The 18,739-nt window shown below is 38.3% G+C and overlaps 2 protein-coding genes and 1 pseudogene across 2 annotated transcripts; all 3 read left to right on the forward strand.

Annotated features, from left to right (window-relative positions):
• The window catches only part of LOC132184317 (uncharacterized), an 8,978-nt pseudogene extending 1,053 nt beyond the window's left edge, over positions 1-7,925 (forward strand).
• A 3,202-nt stretch (positions 7,926-11,127) lies between these two features.
• On the forward strand, positions 11,128-13,001 carry MORF3 (plastid developmental protein DAG). The gene is made up of 4 exons (XM_059601672.2): positions 11,128-11,583; positions 11,675-11,772; positions 12,367-12,432; positions 12,534-13,001. The coding sequence occupies exons 1-4, from the start codon at positions 11,216-11,218 to the stop codon at positions 12,803-12,805; spliced, it is 804 nt and encodes a 267-aa protein (XP_059457655.2). The 5' UTR covers positions 11,128-11,215; the 3' UTR covers positions 12,806-13,001.
• A 2,275-nt stretch (positions 13,002-15,276) lies between these two features.
• On the forward strand, positions 15,277-17,974 carry LOC132167892 (Tetratricopeptide repeat (TPR)-like superfamily protein). The gene is made up of 2 exons (XM_059578931.2): positions 15,277-16,905; positions 17,512-17,974. Exons 1-2 carry the CDS (start codon positions 15,544-15,546, stop codon positions 17,683-17,685), a joined length of 1,536 nt encoding a protein of 511 aa, XP_059434914.2. The 5' UTR covers positions 15,277-15,543; the 3' UTR covers positions 17,686-17,974.
• The last annotated feature ends 765 nt before the right edge of the window (positions 17,975-18,739 follow it).

An 18,739-nucleotide genomic window follows, 5' to 3' on the forward strand; every position in this document is an offset into this window, starting at 1 on the left:
GGGCTTGTTCATGTCTTTGATATTGTGGCATTAATCCTAAAAAAAGGTATATATTCTGTATTGGCTAAACATATGCTAGACATTCAAAACATTCGAGGGCAAGGATATGATGGTGCAAGTAACATGCGAGGTGGGTGGAATGGGTTGCAAGCTTTGATTTCAAATGATTGTCCATATGCCTACTACATTCATTGTTTCGCACATCGTTTGCAATTGGCATTAGTGGCGGCATCAAAAGAAGTTATTCCAATTCATCAATTTTTTACTAATTTGAGTTCTATTGTCAATATTGTTTGTGCATCATGCAATAGATTTGAAGATTTACAGGTTGCCCAAGCTGCTGAATTTGCTTACTTGATTGAAATTGATGAGATTGAGACTAGAAGGGGACTTAATCAAATTAGTACTTTACAACGGGCTGGAGATACTCATTAAAGTTCTCACTTGAGATCAGTTTCTAGCTTGATCAAAATTTTTAGTACAGCTTATGAAGTTATTGTTAAACTCATTGATATGGGAACTACTTCTTCCCAACGAGCAGAAGCAGATTCAGTTCATCAGGTAATGAGTTCATTTGAATTTGTATTCATCTTACATCTCATGAAAGAAACTATGCAAATTATGTAAGAAATTACATTTAAAGTATGTCCCTTTATGTCACATATATTATTGTAATTATAAAATTACGGTGTTCAATAATTTATTCCAATTAAAGCTTATTGTGTAAATCAAATATTCTGAATTAAATTTCTGATTTAATTCTTGTGGAACAAATATTTGATTTCAATCAAATATTCTGAATTAAAGCACTGATTTAATTCTTGTGGAACAAGTATTTGATTTCATTAAAGATTTTATTTTTGTGGAATCAATTAGCTGTATTGATTTGATTTTTATTCCTTGATGGGAGGAATAATTAAGGTAACAGCTCTAATTGAGGGTCCCCTGACCTACCTATAAATAAGGCCTGTGTATTCCATCAATTGGCACTCACTGGTAGGCATAGGTCAGAAGAACCTCTCAATATTTTTAGTTTTAGTTTGGTTGCTGTGGAGTTGTTCTTCAAGCCGCTTAAGCAAAGCAATGGCCGGAGGTACATATATATTAAACTATTTCCGCTGCTAATGTTATTGTTAATTATCATTTAATATATATTGAATTCTTACATGTGGTATCAGAGCCTTTTCCAGGCCATATTTGCTTAGTCTAGTTTTAATATGTCTGCTGTTGATATTTTATTTTTGTTTCGATAATATTTTATTTTGTTTTTTTATTTTTGTGATTATCGAAACAAAACTCAGACCCACGGTTATTGAAACTGAGAACCATTTGTTCTCAACCACCATGAAACCCACGTATATATATGTTTTATTTGTTTTGACCAAATTGCTCATGTGGTATTGTTTCTTAAAACAAAACGTGTGGGGCCAATGGGTGATCAGGACCCTTGGTCCTTCACTTTCCTCTGGGTCACTTTCGATTAGAATTTACTGGAGACAAGCTACAGAAACGCCCCCCACCTGCAGTGCCGATCTTTCCCCATTTGCAGCACCGGTATCCCCCTCCCACAGCAGCGGCATTGGCCGCATAAGGTGAGCTGCTGACGGAGGAAGCCCCATAAGGGGCCGCCTGTGATGGGCAGAAACAGCACCCACACGGGCTGCCGATTTTTGGCTGGAACGGTGGCCATTTCACTGAGCTACCCACAAAAAAAAAAAAAAAAACGGCCGGCAGCCCCACACGGGGTGCCTGCTGTTTTGGCCGGCGCATCAAGGAACCGGCGCCGGTGGCTGGAGAATGGGGAAAGGGGAAAGGCGGCGGTTAAAGGGGCTAGGTTTCGGGTTTGGGGTCTTGTTATTCGGGTAGGGTTTTCAACCCGTTTTGGCCTGATTCAAAAAAAAAAAAAAAAAAAAAAAAACCTGGGTCATTAAGTGGGCTGACCCAGAAGCCCAACTCGGATCAGCTAGCCCATTCCAGTAGCCCAACTTGGTTTAAAGTAGCTGGCCCATCCGGATTTTTTTTTTTAAAAAAGGGAGGGCCTCAGGTGGATTTCGAACTTGGGCTCATAAGGTATAAAGGGCCAAAGGTCAGTTCAAGACCATTTGGCTATTCAGTTTATTAAGCTTTAATGTTACATTTATATTTATGTTATGTTTTTCAGTATTTGTTTCTTTAATACTTGAACTTAAGGATATATTTAATAATTGTTTAAATATAAATTGTTTGATGCCTGGACCTGAGAATAATTAACAAAATCTCATGTGTTGGTGAATGTTTATGGTACTATCCAAAATTGCAATCGGAAAGCTCTGGCAAGGCAAGTCTTGGGACTTCAGTGTGCCGTTGTGCGCCCCCTCACTTAGCTGGGACACTATCCGGTTGTACTTTGAAAAAATACTATTTACCCACTAACATGATGGTTTTGTCTTTTATTCTTGGGAACTTTATTTTGGCATCTATACAGTTAATGATGTTAATGAAGTCGTGATTATCATAATAATTTTTGGGAGAGCCACAACATCCCGATTTTATGATGATAATTGCATCAAGATCATATATGTGAACTTCATATGGAAAATTAACATCATGTTGTAATTAATTCATAAATTTAATTTGCCAATCCCCACAGGGACGTTTTTATTTCTATGAATTAATTAGAATAAGATAGTAAATTTAACATTAAAAATAAAATTTCTCTTAGGCCCACAGGTACGGAAAATTTTATTTATTAATGCTAAATTTATTAGTCTTATTAATAAAGAGTAAATTTCATGCGTGATGCATCATTTGCCCACAGGTAGGTTGAAATTTACTATTAAGTTAACATTGGTTAATTTAAATAAAGTTATTTCATAGCATTAAAGTATTTTCCTTGGTTATTGCAGCTATTCCTACTGCTTTAATGGATGGAACTTTTCATGTTCCAATGCTTAATGGTAACAATTTTTCTGACTGGAAAGAAAATTTATTTTTCACATTGGGGTGTTTGGAGCTTGACTTGGCGCTCCGTGTGGACGAACCACCCGCCCTCACGAAGGAAAGTACGCCACAAGAGATTGTTAAACATGAACGGTGGGAGCGATCAAATCGCTTAAGTCTAATGTTCATGAAATCTCATGTCTCTAAGGGCATTAGGGGTTCCATCCCTGAATGCACTAAGGCTAAGGCATTCATTAAGGCAGTTGAGGAACAATTTTGAAAACTGGATATGTTTTAGACCTTGAAAATGTATTTTTTATTCCAGAATTTTCTAGAAATTTAATTTTTGTTTCCAAATTGGATGTTGTTGGTTTTGGATTTTGGTTTATCAATTCAACTTTTAGTATTTTTAAAGGTGAACAATTAATTGGTGGTGGAATAAAAGTTGATGGTTTATTCAAAATTGATCTAGATCCCAATTTTGAAAACACTTATTTATCATTGCATACTGATGTTGGCATAAAGAGGAGTCTAATGGATCAAAACTCCGCTTTGTTATGGCATAGGAGATTAGGACATATCTCCATAGAGAGAATTAAAAGGTTAGTGAATGATGGAGTTTTAAAAACTCTTGACTTTACAAACTTTGGTACTTGTGTGGATTGCATAAAGGGAAAGCAAACCACCAAGACCACTAAAGGTGCCAAAAGGAGTACTGAGATTCTTGAGATCATACACACTGATATTTGTGGACCTTTTCCTACTCCCTGCCTAAATGGTCAAAGATATTTCATATCTTCTATTGATGACCATACAAGGTTTATGTATCTCTATCTTCTAAATGATAAGGCTGAAGCATTAAATGCTTTCCAGACCTATAAGGTAGAAGTAGAGAAACAAAAGGAAAAGAAAATCAAGATCGTAAGATCTGATAGAAGCGGAGAGTACTATGGTAGGTACACAGAAAAGGGACAAATGATAGGTCCATTTGCGAAATTTCTTGAAGAGGAAGGTATTGTGGCTCAATACACGATACCTGGCACACCACAACAAAATGGTGTAGCAGAAAGAAGGAATCGTACACTTATGGACATGGTTAGGAGCATGCTGAGTAATTCTCATCTCCCTTTATTTTTATGGAGTGAAGCCTTAAAAACTGCTGTGTATGTTTTAAACAGGGTTCCATCCAAGGCTGTCCCCAAGACACCTTTTGAATTATGGAATGGGTGGAAACCAAGTTTAAATCATTTACACATATGGGGTTGTCCTGCTGAAGTGAGGATTTACAATCCAAGTCTAAAGAAATTAGACCTAAGGACAACCAGCGGATTTTTTATGGGCTATACAGTTAACTCCAAGGGATTTAGGTTTTACTGTCCTTCGCATAGTCCTAGAATTGTTGAGTCTATAAATGCAAAATTTATAGAGGATATTGAACCTTGTGGGAGTGCTCATCCTCGAAAGGTTGAATTAGAGGAAGCACGAGAGTTGACTGAAACTCCTTCACATGAAGGACGTTTGATTGTGCTTAAGGAAAATCAAAATGATTTCCTTGAACCACAATCAATTTCAGATCAGCCAACTCCTGAGGAACAAGTTCTGAATGAGCCTACTCAACCTCTTCCAAATGGGGAGGAAGTAGGATTAAGAAGATCCTCTAGAATATGTAGACCAGCAATCCCTAGTGATTATGTTGTATACCTCCAAGAGTCTGATTTTGACATTGGGCCTAAAGATGATCCAAAATCATTTTCACAAGCCATGAGTGGAGATAACTCCACATTTTGGTTCAATGCCATGAAGGAAGAGATGGAATCCATGGCTAAAAATCAAGTCTGGGATCTCGTTGACTTACCAGAGGGAGCTGTAGCCGTAGACTGCAAATGGGTTTACAAAACCAAAACAGATGCTTCTGGTAAAGTTGAACGGTATAAAGCTAGACTTGTGGCCAAGGGATTTACTCAGAAGGAAGGCATTGATTATCATGAAACCTTCTCTCCAGTATCAAAGAAGGATTCATTTAGAATAATCATGGCATTAGTAGCTCACTTTGATCTAGAGCTACATCAAATGGATGTGAAAACAGCTTTTTTAAATGGGGATCTCGAAGAAGAGGTATACATGAAACAACCTGAAGGATTTGATGATAACAGTCAGAAGGCTTGCAAATTAAGGAAATCTATTTATGGGCTAAAACAAGCCTCCCGCCAATGGTATATCAAATTTCACAAAGTTATTACCTCATATGGTTTTGTTGAGAACTTTGTTGATCAGTGCATATACCTTAAGGTCAGTGGGAGCAAAGTTATTTTCTTAGTCCTATATGTAGATGATATCTTGCTTGCAAGTAATGATTTAGATTTGCTACAAGAAAGCAAACAGTTCCTCTCTCAAAACTTTGAAATGAAAGATTTGGGTGAAGCCTCATATGTCATTGGCATAAAGATTCACAGAGACAGAAATCAAAGAATATTGAGATTGTCTCAGAAGGCTAACATTGAAAAGGTTTTAGAGAGATTCAGAATGAAGAAATGTTCAACTTCTATAGCACCTATCATTAAAGGGGATAAATTCAATAATAATCAGTATCCCCATAATGCATTGGAACAAGAACAGATGAAAAGTATCCCATATGCATCTGCAGTTGGTAGCCTATTATATGCACAGGTTTGTACTAGACCTGACATTGCAATGGCAGTTGGAATGTTGGGTCGATATCAAAGCAACCCAGGATTGGAACATTGGAAAGCTGCAAAGAAAGTGATGCGGTATTTGCAAGGAACCAAGGACTACAGTCTGACATACAGACACACTGACCATTTGGAGGTGGTTGGATATTCAGATTCAGATTTTGCTGGATGTGTGGATAGCAGGAAGTCTACTTCAGGATATATCTTTCTTCTTGCTGGAGGGGCTATATCTTGGAGAAGCAGCAAGCAGACTATAATTGCTACATCTACAATGGAAGCATAATTTATTGCATGCTATGAAGCCACTACACAGGCATTATGGTTGAGAAATTTTGTCAGTGGTCTCAAGGTTGTCGATTTTATAGCGAGACCAATCAAGATCTTCTGCGATAATCGTGCTGCCATTTTCTTCTCTAAGAATAATAAAAGTGGAAGCAGAAGTAAGCATATCGACATCAAGTACCTTCGTGTGAGAGAGAACATTAAAAGGAATGAAGTATTCATTGAGCATATTAGTACTGAACTGATGATTGCGGATCCCATGACTAAAGGTTTACCGGTAAAGCAGTTTAAAAGTCATGTGGAGCATATGGGGCTCATTGATTCATTTTGTACTTAGTTCTTTCTATTCAGTCTATAGACATCATGTTATTTTAATAAAGTTTTGTGCACATTTATTACCTTATCCATGGGGATAAAATTAAGTTTGGACCCGAATGACTTATAGGAAGTTCGTTCATAAAATACGTTATCCATAGAGTACTCATTTAGGGATGTATTAGACATTGTGATACATGGAAGGAACGGCTTATCATATAAAAGCTTTACCGCCATGATTCGTGTGTAGTATTCCTTGAATGAGTGGGAGGATTCCATGAATGGTTGGAATAAATAAAGTATTGGCCATATCATAGAATTGAACACCATAAAGAATTTATGTGTCATAAGGGCCAAGTGGGAGAATGTAAGAAATTCCATTTAAAGTATGTCCCCTTATGTCACATATATTATTGTAATTATAAAATTACGGTGTTCAATAATTTATTCCAATTAAAGCTTATTGTGTAAATCAAATATTCTGAACTAAATTTCTGATTTAATTCTTGTGGAACAAGTATTTGATTTCAATCAAATATTCTGAATTAAAGCACTGATTTAATTCTTGTGGAACAAGTATTTGATTTCATTAAAGATTTTACTTTTGTGGAATCAATTAGCTGTATTGATTTGATTTTTATTCCTTGATGGGAGGAATAATTAAGGTAACAACTCTAATTGAGGGTCCCCTGACCTACCTATAAATAAGGCCTATGTATTCCATCAATTGGCACTCACTGGTAGGCATAGGTCAGAGAACCTCTCAATATTTTTAGTTTTAGTTTGGTTGCTGTGGAGTTGTTCTTCAAGCCGCTTAAGCAAAGCAATGGCCGGAGGTACATATATATTAAACTATTTCCGCTGCTAATGTTATTGTTAATTAGCATTTAATATATATTGAATTCTTACAAATTACCGATAAGCTATGTCAAGCATTACAATCCAAATCTCAAGATATTTTAAGTGCCATGCAGCTTGTTTCATCCACTAAAGCACTTATCCAACAATATAAAGATGATAAATGGGATGTTTTACTTGACATTGTGAAGTCACTTTGCAAGAAACACAACATAGTTGTTCCAGATATAAATGCTCGTTATGTTGAGAGATGAGGTCGTGCTCGCCACCAACAAACCGACTCTACAATTGAGCAACATTATCGAGTGTATATTTTTTGTGCCGCAAGAGATTCTCAGTTGCAAGAATTAAATCGCCGGTTCAGTGAGCATGCAGTAGAGTTGCTTATTCTTGCCTCAGCTCTTGATCCTCAAGTTGCCCATGAATCTTTTAGAATTGATGATATTTGTTAGTTGATAAACAAGTTTTATCCGCAAGACTTTATTGATCTCGAAAAAGAACAGTTGGAATTAGAACTTCACCATTATGAGCATAATGTAGTTCAACATTTAAGTTTTCAAGGATTGTCAAATATTTCTGAATTGTGCCAATGGTTGGTTAGAACCGGAAAATCAGCTATCTACCAACTTGTTTTTCGAGTTGTTGTACTTGTGCTTACTCTTCCCGTTTCTACCGCAACTACAGAACGAGCATTTTCAGCTATGAATATTGTCAAAACTAGACTTCGCAACAAAATTGAAGATGAGTTTCTGACGAATTCTCTAATGTTGTACATCGAAAGAGAAAATTGCTGCGACATTTAGTACAGATTCAATTATAGATGATTTTCGTGATATGAAAAAACGAAAGATTCCATTTTGATAGGTGTTTGAGCTGAAATTTGAAATCTATTATGAAACAAATATTTATGTATCTTTTCTCTTGTTTGTTTTTTTGTTAAAACTGAATTGATGCTATTTTTTTTTTTAATATATTAATTTGATCTTCAATTTTAATATATTTTTCATTTAAGTTATATATATATATACCTCGGCCCCTGCCCATCATAGAACTTGGCTCCGTCCCTGCTTGGAGTCAACGGTACAAGAGTAATGGCTTTATTGTCTTTCACAAAAGAATGCCTATTCTTGAACCCATCATGGGTAACCTTCCTATCAAATTGCCACGGCCTACCCAATAATATGTGACCCGCATGCATTGGAACAACATCACAAAGTACTTCATCCTTGTACTTCCCAATCGAAAAAGAAACTAGCACTTGCTTATTTACCTTAACCTCCCCACAATCATTCAACCACTACAACTTATATGGCCTAGAGTGTTTCAAGGTAGGTAAATTCCATTTTTCAACTAAAGTAGTGCTAGCCACATTAGTACAATTTCTCCCATCAATGATCATACTACATACCTTGTTGTTGATGTGGCATATAGTATGAAAAATGTTCTCCCTTTGTTGTTCCATGTCATCCTTTTTGACTTGGGCACTTAAAGCACGCCTAGCCACAAGTGATTCACCCTCCACCGGATACTCCACATCATCTTCAAAAGCGTCCTCAAGAGATGGCATTTCATCATCATCGCCCTCGCTTTCGGTTTCCACCTCTCCATCAACACATGCTATCATGGTCCTCTTATTTGGGCATTGTGAAGCTATGTGACCTACTCCCAAACAACGAAAACACTTAATATCACGATTGCGAGTTTGGGATTCGGTTTTACCTTTGTTGACACCGGGGACATCATCTCTCCTTTTTGGTGGTTCGGTTTTGGACTTAAAAATAGCCAATTCGTCTTTCCTCCCATTGGACCTCCATGAAGTAGAGGAGCCCTGATTTTGAAATGACCGAGTTCCTTTCCTTTAAAGTTGTCGTTCCACCTTTATTGCCATGTGCACCATGTCCTCCAACTCCACGTAGTGTTGCAACTCCACCACGTTGGCAATGTCCCGATTCAACCCATTCAAAAACCTCGCCATGGTAGCTTCTCTATCCTCCTCTACATTAGCTCGAATCATGGCGATCTCCATCTCCTTGTGGTAGTCATCCACGCTCCTATAGCCTTGAGTAGACTTTGTAATTTTTTGATACAAGTCCCTATAGTAGTGACTAGGGACAAACTGCCGCCTCATGATAGCCTTCATTTCCTCCCACGTCTCAATAGGCCTCTCATGGTTTGTCCTTCTGTTCATCACAAATTAATCCCACCAAATAATAGCATAGTCAGTAAACTCAATGACAGCGAGTTTTACCTTTTTCTCCTCGGAGTAGTTGTGGCACTCAAAAATCAACTCCACCTTCTTCTCCTATTCCAAGTATGCTTCAGGATCGTTTTTCCCTTGGAAAGATGGTATCTTCATTTTGATGTTTCCTAGGTTTCTGTCATCCCATTTTGCCATCTAGGACCTCTTCGGAAACCTCTACCATGTCTTTCTCCCCTTGGCACGAACCTGCCCTCACCGTTCAATGAAGCTTGATCCCCTTCATCTTCGAACTCATCCTCATGGTCGTCATCAGAATCATCCACGTTATGACAAATGATGAATGGGTCTTGGGCCTAACTCAACCCAAAAGCTAGCTCAAGAGTTGAGGTTTTCCCTCAACCTTATAAATGGCCCATCTCCTTAATACCCAGGCAATGTGGGACTTCCAACACGCCCCCTCATGTGTGGTGGGAGGACATCCAAACCAACACGTGCGACAATGGGTGATGGTGGGCCATAGCCAATTAATTGGGTTAGGCTCTGATACCATATTAGAAATGGGTCTTGGACCTAACTCAACCCAAAAGTTAGCTCAAGAGTTGAGGTTTCCCCTCAACCTTATAAATAGCCCATCTCCTTAATACCCAGGCAATATGGGACTTCCAACATAAATTGACATTCATTTTAGGTTGGTTTGCTTTCACTATTCTTTCTTATGCACATGATTACCCTGACACACTGGAAACTTAATCTCATAGTGGGTGGGTGGATTGCGAAGGAGTTGTATGAGTGCTAAGTACCACTTTGATTCCTAAGAGGTACGAATGAGTTTTATAAGTGATTTCAAGAAACTCCAATTCTAACTTAACTAATCATTCTCGGATAATACCACAAATATTTATACCATAAATTGTACATATCTTTAGAAAGATATGGTTTTAGCTTTCATTCTAGATGATGATATACAAAAGTTGGCTGCTAGAGTTATGATTGTTGACATCTTCTTGTCAGGGACTCTCTAGAAAATATCTATATTTTCTTGATATAGCACATCCTTATAGATCTTGTTTCACCTATCTTCTCTATGCTGTGATTTATATCATACTTTTCAGAAAGATATGATTTTATTTTATCTATAATTCTATGGGGTGATACAAAAAACTTTAGGGTGTTCTTGCATTTTTCTCTGAATGACCCTTTGGAATATATCACATCCTCATCATTTAAGGTCAAATGTAGTGAGTGAGATACTCAGGTTCTTTGTTCTTATAATCTAAATATTTTATCGTTAAGCTATGACTTGGATTAGCAATTGCATTGCTTCCAGAGGCAAAGAACTCAAATTAATCTCCTCCTTTCCATTTATCTTCATTTTGTGAGAAACAGAGGACTTTTTTCACCGGTCTACTTCGAATGTACTTGAGCATCCACCCCAAACTGGGCTACCTCAAACCACTCAAAGGGTAACTCGAGCCACCCCATGCCCCTTGGGGTGGCTACAACCCACCCTAGGCCAACCCATAGGAGTTGGGGGTAGCGCCACCCCTAACCACCCTTTCAATTTTATTTTTTATTTTTTTATTTTTTTATTTTTAGATTTAAATTTTAAAATTAAATAAATAAAAAATATATATTTTAATGAGGTAAAACGATGCATTTTGATTGAGACTAACAGCAGTTAAAAAAATTTGACGGTAAGGAGTTTATTAACATTTCGATTGAACCATGGAGTGAATTGTCAAAACAAAAAAAAAAAAAAAACAAAAAAACAAGAAAATTTTTAATTTTAATGAGTTGAGTTAAAAACTTATGATATATTTACCCTTGAAAAAAATTAAATTAAAAACGACACGAGGTGAATGACACCGTCACAACGTCCTGAACCTGAATACGAAACATTCGAGTCCCCAATGAGAGACTGAGAGGGAACCAGAGACATCGAGAGCCAGCAATGGCGTACTTCACCGCGCGGCGCACTCTAGCATCACTCCTAAATCGAACCCTTTCTTCTTCTTCTTCTTCTGCACTCTCTGCTCGTTCTCGCTTCGCTTTTGCACTCCTTATCAACCAGCAACCCCACCGACTCGCGCCCGACCCGGTCAAAGTACAGACCCGCCCCAAGACCTCCGGGCCGGGATACTCGCCCCTCAACGACCCATCTCCCAACTGGAGCAACCGACCCCCCAAGGAGACGATCCTCCTCGATGGCTGTGACTACGAGCATTGGCTCATCGTCATGGAGTTCCCCACCGACCCAAAACCCTCCGAGGAGGAAATGATCGACGCCTATGTCAAAACCCTAGCCAATGTTGTGGGAAGGTGCTGATTTGACTCGGCTTTTGAAGGATTTCTCTTTTCTTTATTTTTGTAATTTGATTTTATGAGTTTGATTTTTGTGGGGTTGTTGTAGTGAGGAAGAGGCAAAGAAGAAGATATACTCGGTTTGTACGACGACATATACAGGATTTGGAGCTTTGATTTCCGAGGAGCTTTCTTACAAGGTTAAAGGTAAATCCTTTCTGGGTTTTTGGACTGAGGATTTAAGGGTTTGGATTTACGAATTATTTTTTTGTTATGAAATTTGGGTATTTAATAGAATCCGCCTGGTTTGTTGCTATGGGTTTTCAAGTGTTTAGGGTTTACGGGTTAGGGTTTTATATTAGAAGGGGATGGTTCTTTTCTTAAAAAAAAAAAAAAAAAAAATTGAAAGGGATGGTTTTATGAATCATTTGTTTGTTTTTAATTTTTTGATATATGGGTGCTTAAAATTTTAGGCTTTGAGGTGTTTTTTTTTTTTTTTTTTTTTTTTTTTTTATTTTAATTCTGATGAAGCATGCATGTTTGATGGGATCTACATATTGACAAAGTGTATACGGGCTGTTTTATATTCCTTTGTTTATGTTTGCCTTTGTTTCATTTTGATATATTGTTCGTTTCAAATGTTGTGTTTTCTCTATAGGATCGGCATGATCAATTGTAGTGGGTGTTATGAGGTTTTGGAATTAAGGTTGTAGGGGTTGTTTAAGGCTTTCTTCTGGTTTCATTTTGTGGGTGTTTAATTGAATTGGCTGGATTTGTGATTGGGTTCTTCCGGTTGAATAGGGTTAGCTGATGTTCTTTGGGTGTTGCCGGATTCATATCATGATGTGCCCAACAAAGATTATGGAGGTGAGTACTGTTTAAAACTTTAATTTAATTAGAAATTACAATTGTTTTGTAATCCATGATTTTCTTGTCTTCTACTTATTCTTTTCTTGGGTTGATTTTAGGGGATTTGTTTGTTGATGGGAAAGTCATCCGTAGGCCGCAATATACTGATATGAGACCTCAAACAAGTAGGAACAGGCCTCGGCCACGGTATGATAGGCGCCGGGAAACGATGCAGGTTCAGAGAAGAGAGGGAATGCAAAGACAGAACATGGCCCATGATCAGGGAGCGCCTGCACAGCAGCCAACATCAATGGATAGCCAGAATTCAGCTTCGGATGGAAGGAGAGACCACTCGGTGAACCAAGGAGAATTTGTTAGGAACAATTCCTGAGAATTCAAAATGTATTGAACTTAGAATATTGAATCAAGGTTTGCTGTCGTATTTCTTATTTGAGGTATAATGACTGGGTTGCGTATGTTCCATTACAAGCTTATGCATTTTATCCAACATCTTTATGAAGACTGTAAATGTGAATATATTGTTTGTCCTTTATTGCTACTTCTGCTAATAGAGTTCAAATTTGGTATATGGGGTTGGCCTCTCATTTTTTTCTTTAAGCAATCCTGGCTTTAGAAACATAGAAACATTTGAAAAGTATTTTTTGGTTTTGTTTCAAAGAAGTGTTTTAGAGGTGATAAAAAAGTAAGAAGTGTTTTTGGTAGGGTATACATTTGAAAAGTGTCTTGTGTTTTGAATTGTTTATTAATGGTTTTGAGAAAAGTGTGTTTTTGGTCTTAAAAATAGAAAAGTATTTTCAAAGCTGTTGCCAAACGAGACAATAATCTAATTATTATTATCATTATTTTTTTTATTTTTAATTTTTATGTTCTGTCAAGGAGTGACTGATAAGAATGGTGAAACTATTGCTATTGGTCATCTTTATGTTCTTTATGGGCTTGTGACTTGAGGTCTAGGATTTGATCATGAAATAGGCACTTGATTTTTCTCAATATACTAGTCATAGCAGGGTCAAGTGAGATGATAAGCTTTTTTTCTGAATGTGATCGGAAGGTATGAAGGGGATGCCTCTATCTCCCTGCAACTGTGGTATATGTGAGAGCTGGACCTTCTTTCCTTTTGGGGAGACAACTATATACACAGATCAAAGTAGAGAACCAGGTAGTGAGAAGACATTGACTCATTGAGGGCTATGATTTAACGAGAAATGCCAAAACAAGATAGCAGACCCTAAATAGCTGGGATGGGGCTTTGTGAAGTGGAGCTGCTCTCCTTCACAGGCAGAATCTGGGAAAGGTATATATAATCTCTTTGGGTTTCTTCTCTACTTTCTTATTTTTCTGGAAGTAGGGGATAGGTCTTTTGGATTTTGAGGCACATACATGAGAATCAATGCAATGATGATTAAGTACTGTGCATTGTTTGTTCTAAAAAACAAAAAAGAGTCTACACTACAGATGAAGGTGGAGATGTAAACTCGAGCAACATGTGTCTAGCTTAATGATCTCTAGCAATTGAAGTCGCTGGTATAAAAGCGGAAGGCAAGACATCTTTGTAGGGACAAAGTTTCTTTCAAGCTGGATTAGAGTAAGTTATAAATTTGTAATGTGCTTCTTAAGCATACATCTTTTTTAGTAGGCTTAAAAGAATTGGGAGAACTATTAAACAAAGTGTTTCTCATCATAATTTTATTTAGGTGAGAATTTTGTCCACTTTGTGCCCTTGTGGAGATTGGCCTTTCGGCTTAAATAAGCAATGTTCAAAGCCAAATCGTCGGAGTCTCTAATTTCTTCTTATTTCAACCCTTTTAAAATTAGAGCATTTTTACGAAAGTTGATAACTTACCAGAGTAATGTTAAAAATTATATTTTTATCTTATAACAATGTTGATTTGATAGTCTCAATCAATCCTTAAATCAATTTTTATTAATCGTGAAATAAAAATATGATATATTAACATTTCTCAACTTATAAAAATTACCAACATTGGAAGATAAAAATCAAGTAAATTACAATTGAAAAAAATAAAAATAGCAATAAATAAAAGAAAAAGTAATATAACCAAAAAAACATAACAAAATTATAACAAGGGTTAAATACCTAATACTCCCTTGGGGTTTATAAACTTTATTTTTACCCTCATGTGGTTTCATTTTTATCACAGGAGGTCTTTGTGGTTTTGATAAATGACCAAGTTAATCCTTCCGTTAGTTGATCGTTAAGAATTTCACGTGAACCAATCAGATGTTGACACGTGGCACTTACTTAATTTTTTTAAAAAAATGTATTTAAACAAAAAAAAAAAAAAATTGGGGTGGCTTTTAGCCATTTGGGGGTGGTCCTTGGTGCCCAAAGGGGTGGCCGAAACCACCCCCAGTGGGTGCTAGGGGTGGCTCGGCCACCCCCTTGGGCACCAACAGAGCCACCCCCTTGGAGCCAAGGGGGTGGCCGAAACCACCCCAACCACCATTGGGGGTGGTTTCGGCCACCCCCAGCACCCACTAGGGGTGGTTTCGGCCACTCCCATCCAGCCAGATGGGGGTGGCCAGGCCACCCCCAAATGGCCAAGAGCCACTCCCAATTTTTTTTTCATTTTTTTTTTAATTTAAAAAAATTAAGTGGGTGTCACGTATCAGCATCTGATTAGTCCACGTAAAATTTCTAACTGTCAACTAACAAATTGACTAACTTAATCATTTATCAAAATTACAAGGACCTCCTGTGATAAAAATGAAATCACATGAGGATAAAAATAAAGTTTGTAAACCTCCGGGTATTAGGTATTTAACCCTTATAAAAATAAATTATCATTCCCATTTTTATTCACTTATTACATCCTACCAGAAATAGACATCCACATCCGTTGGGGATCCCAAAGAGCTAGACCTGGCCTGAACCTCGTCAATCCCTGGAAGGCGTCTTCGTGCCCTTAACGCGTCATTTCAGGCATCACCAACCATTACCCTCTGTTTCTGTGTCTCTCCCGGTGATCTACAAAGCTCTGCCTTTTCCGATCTCTCAGGTACGCTTCTCGATAGCGCCAGATCTGAGCGCAAACTAAAATATATTTGCGTTATTCTCCGATCTGAATAGTGGTAAAATCGAAAACCATGAATTCCAATTACGGTAAGTCCAAATCCAGCTTCGACTTCGATCTGGGTCTCGGATCCTCCCGACCTAAATCGCTCAATGACCAGAAAAACCGGACCTCCTCCTCCTCCTCTTCCTACGCCTCGTACTCCTATTCCTCCACCCAACCCAAGCCCGCGTGGCAGCCTAACAAGCCCTCCTGGACCCACCAGCCGGCGCCGACCCAGCCGGCGGCCCGACCGGGGGTCTTGTCCTCTGGGCCCGCTGCCTCGATGGTTGGCGACATACTCGGCAAGAGCTGGGCTTCGTCCGGTTCAACCACCGGTATCGGAATCGTCGACAAGAACCCGAATTTGTTCGGCGATTTGGTCAGCTCGGCCTTGGGCGGTCAGGGTAAGAGCAATTCCAATGTCCCTTTGAAGAACGCCACGCCCACGCCGGTATCATCGGCGTCGAACCAGAAGAGCTCGTTTTCGATGGGAAATATCGCCGATTCGTTGCCGAAAACCGGTAATTCGGTTAAAAGTGGTGGAAATTGGGGATCTTCCGAGAGTTTTGGGACTTATGCTAATGCTAATAGTGGGGTTAATGCTAGTATTAATAGCAGTTATGGTAACAATAATAATAGTAATAAGGGTCCGAATCTTGGAGGTCCATCTATGCGAAGTGTCGGTAGTGGAGGTGGAGGTGGGGCTGGGATAAGCTCTAGCAAAGACCCATTTGTTTCTTTGGTTGATTTTGGATCGAAACAATCGGGTGGTGGTCTTAATTCGGCTAGTAAAAGTAGTAAGATTAATGCTAATGATGATGGTTTTGGGGTTTTCCAGAATGCATCAAAATCCAGCTCAACTGCATTCCCCTCGAGTGGTTTTAGCTCAAGTAATGACGATTTTATGGGAGTGAATTCGGGTTTCAATTCGAAAGTGAGCGATTTTGAGATGCCCGGTGTGGATTTTGGTTCTAAGAATGAGACTGTGGTTCAGAGCTCTGGTGGTGATCCGCTGGACATGTTATTCTCGTCGTCCTCAGCTTCGGCCGGAGGTGCTGTTGGAGGACAGCAGACGTCGGAGGTTGATGATTGGGGGTTCGAATCGGAGTTTGGTGGTGGGGGGATCGGAGACCACGATGTGGGTGGTTCCACGACTGAGCTTGAAGGGCTTCCACCCCCTCCTGCTGGGGTGTCAGCTTCCATGGCGAAAAACAAGGGGATGGATACTTACAAGCAGGGTCAATATGCCGATGCCATTAAGTGGCTTTCGTGGGCTGTAGTTCTTCTTGAGAAAGCGGGTGATGATGCCACCAGTGTGGAGGTTTTGTCGAGCAGGGCGTCATGTTACAAAGAGGTTGGGCAGTATAAGAAGGCTGTGGCAGACTGTACAAAGGTATTACAGTAGTTTCTTCTTTTTTTGATTGGTAATCTAAGTGTTGTATTTTTATTATTGCATTTGATATATTCCTGCTTGCTTAGATGACAATCTGCGACTTTACGTGAGTTATTGAATCATAGGACCGGCATTTTTGTGTTGTTGGCCTAACAGTAGTAGAGCTTCAAAATAGGAACCAATGAATAAGCTAGCTAGTATGTCATAACATTTTAAACCACTGACAGAAAAGAAGAGGTAGCTTTGAATGAAGGGCATTAGTCAAATAAACACAGGACTTTTCATATATGTAATACACTGCCGTTTGATCAAAACCTGGATGCTGCTATGGACTGATGTGTGGCAGCATCAAGATTTGCTTTTGCCTGATCCAAGGTGTTTTCTTTAGATGTGACTAATGGTAGATGGCCGATTTTCAAAAGGTAATCAAACAAATGGTGTATGTTGGCGTGTGGTTCAACTACATGCAAACAACTGAATGCCACATTGCTTTTATGCCCATCAAGGGAGTCGGATCTTGGTTTCTTTCAGTTGATTAAACCACACTATATTCTTGATCGCCTTATTCTCCTGAAGAATAAACTTAATCTGCTTTGTGTTGTGCAGGTGCTAGAAAATGATGAAGCAAATGTTTCTGTCCTTGTACAGCGTGCGCTCCTGTATGAAAGCATGGAGAAGTACAGACTTGGGGCGGAAGACCTTAGGACTGTTCTGAAGATTGATCCTAGTAATAGGATTGCTAGAAGTACCATTCACCGCTTGATCAAGTTGGCAGACTAGAGGATTTTTTATCTTCTGCATTCAATAGCCTTTCTTTTCTTATAGGTTGATATACTTTTTTTTTTCCCTCTTACTATAAAAAATGTGGGGGAATAATAACATTTTGCTTGGATACATGAAAGTTTCCGATAATTTGGCCCTTTAGATTTTTTCATGTATGGATATATTGTATTTGTTCTTTTACTTGTGACTGGAAATGATTCTTTTCTGTTACTTGAAACCGGATTTTGAAATTTGAAATTGATTTGCAGTGTGTGCTTTGGTCTTGCACATGCATGGGAACAACTTACTTTCTGGTGGATGCCTATTACCATGTGGTGGTTCTCTGTTTACTCTGGTTATTTAATTAACCTCATCCTGTAATCATGCTCTATGATGTTCTATTTTTCTGACATATTATGAGTTGAACTCCATTTGTTGTTGGAACATAACAGGCATATATTAATATGAGCTGATCTGATATAGTAATATGTATCTTCTTGCTTATTTGGTAATTCTTCTGGTTCTGAATTTTCCTTCAGTCAGGCAGCTGATAATTCCAGCCGCTTTCCTGTAGTTTTCCAGCACAGTGCATCAACAATGCTGGTTGAATTTGTACTTTGTTTGGTGTTGATGGGATTGTAGTTGCATGTATTTATTCCTATAACTTGAAGCTGCTTATGGTATCTGTATTATCTATTTCCCAGTTTGCAGTGTAGCTTTTACTTGAATGCCTTTGGTGGTTGTAGACTATTGTACGGCCAGGTTGGCCAGAATCATACCCGAGTATCTGTTCTTATGAAGCAGATCAAGTCCATTGGCCATAAGGTATGTCTTGGTAATGAAAGCTCATAGCATTTTAACATCTTTAAGCACGAGAAAGGGAAAACTATAACTTCTTTTTTGGTTGGAAAAAAAATTTGAAACTTAAAGATTTCTCAATGTGATACATGTTTTTGAATAATTATAAAGCTAGCTGCTTGTAGTTGTTTGGTTTTGTAACTTTTGTTGGCGTCGTCAGCATTACAGAACTTCCAACTATGTATGATAGTTGGAAATTTCTAAGTGTTCCAAT

Source organism: Corylus avellana, chromosome 2 (genome assembly GCF_965113065.1).
Source record: "Corylus avellana chromosome 2, dhCorAvel1.hap1.2, whole genome shotgun sequence".
Classification (NCBI taxonomy): Eukaryota; Viridiplantae; Streptophyta; class Magnoliopsida; order Fagales; family Betulaceae; genus Corylus; species Corylus avellana.

Excerpts from the sequence above, each read along its gene's own strand:
- MORF3 (XM_059601672.2), top strand. The coding sequence starts at position 11,216 with ATGGCGTACTTCACCGCGCGGCGCACTCTAGCATCACTCCTAAATCGA. Across the intron at positions 11,584-11,674 it reads CTAGCCAATGTTGTGGGAAG|TGAGGAAGAGGCAAAGAAGA; the intron begins GTGCTGATTTGA and ends GGGTTGTTGTAG. Across the intron at positions 11,773-12,366 it reads GCTTTCTTACAAGGTTAAAG|GGTTAGCTGATGTTCTTTGG; the intron begins GTAAATCCTTTC and ends CCGGTTGAATAG.
- LOC132167892 (XM_059578931.2), top strand. The coding sequence starts at position 15,544 with ATGAATTCCAATTACGGTAAGTCCAAATCCAGCTTCGACTTCGATCTG. Across the intron at positions 16,906-17,511 it reads CTGTGGCAGACTGTACAAAG|GTGCTAGAAAATGATGAAGC; the intron begins GTATTACAGTAG and ends TGTGTTGTGCAG.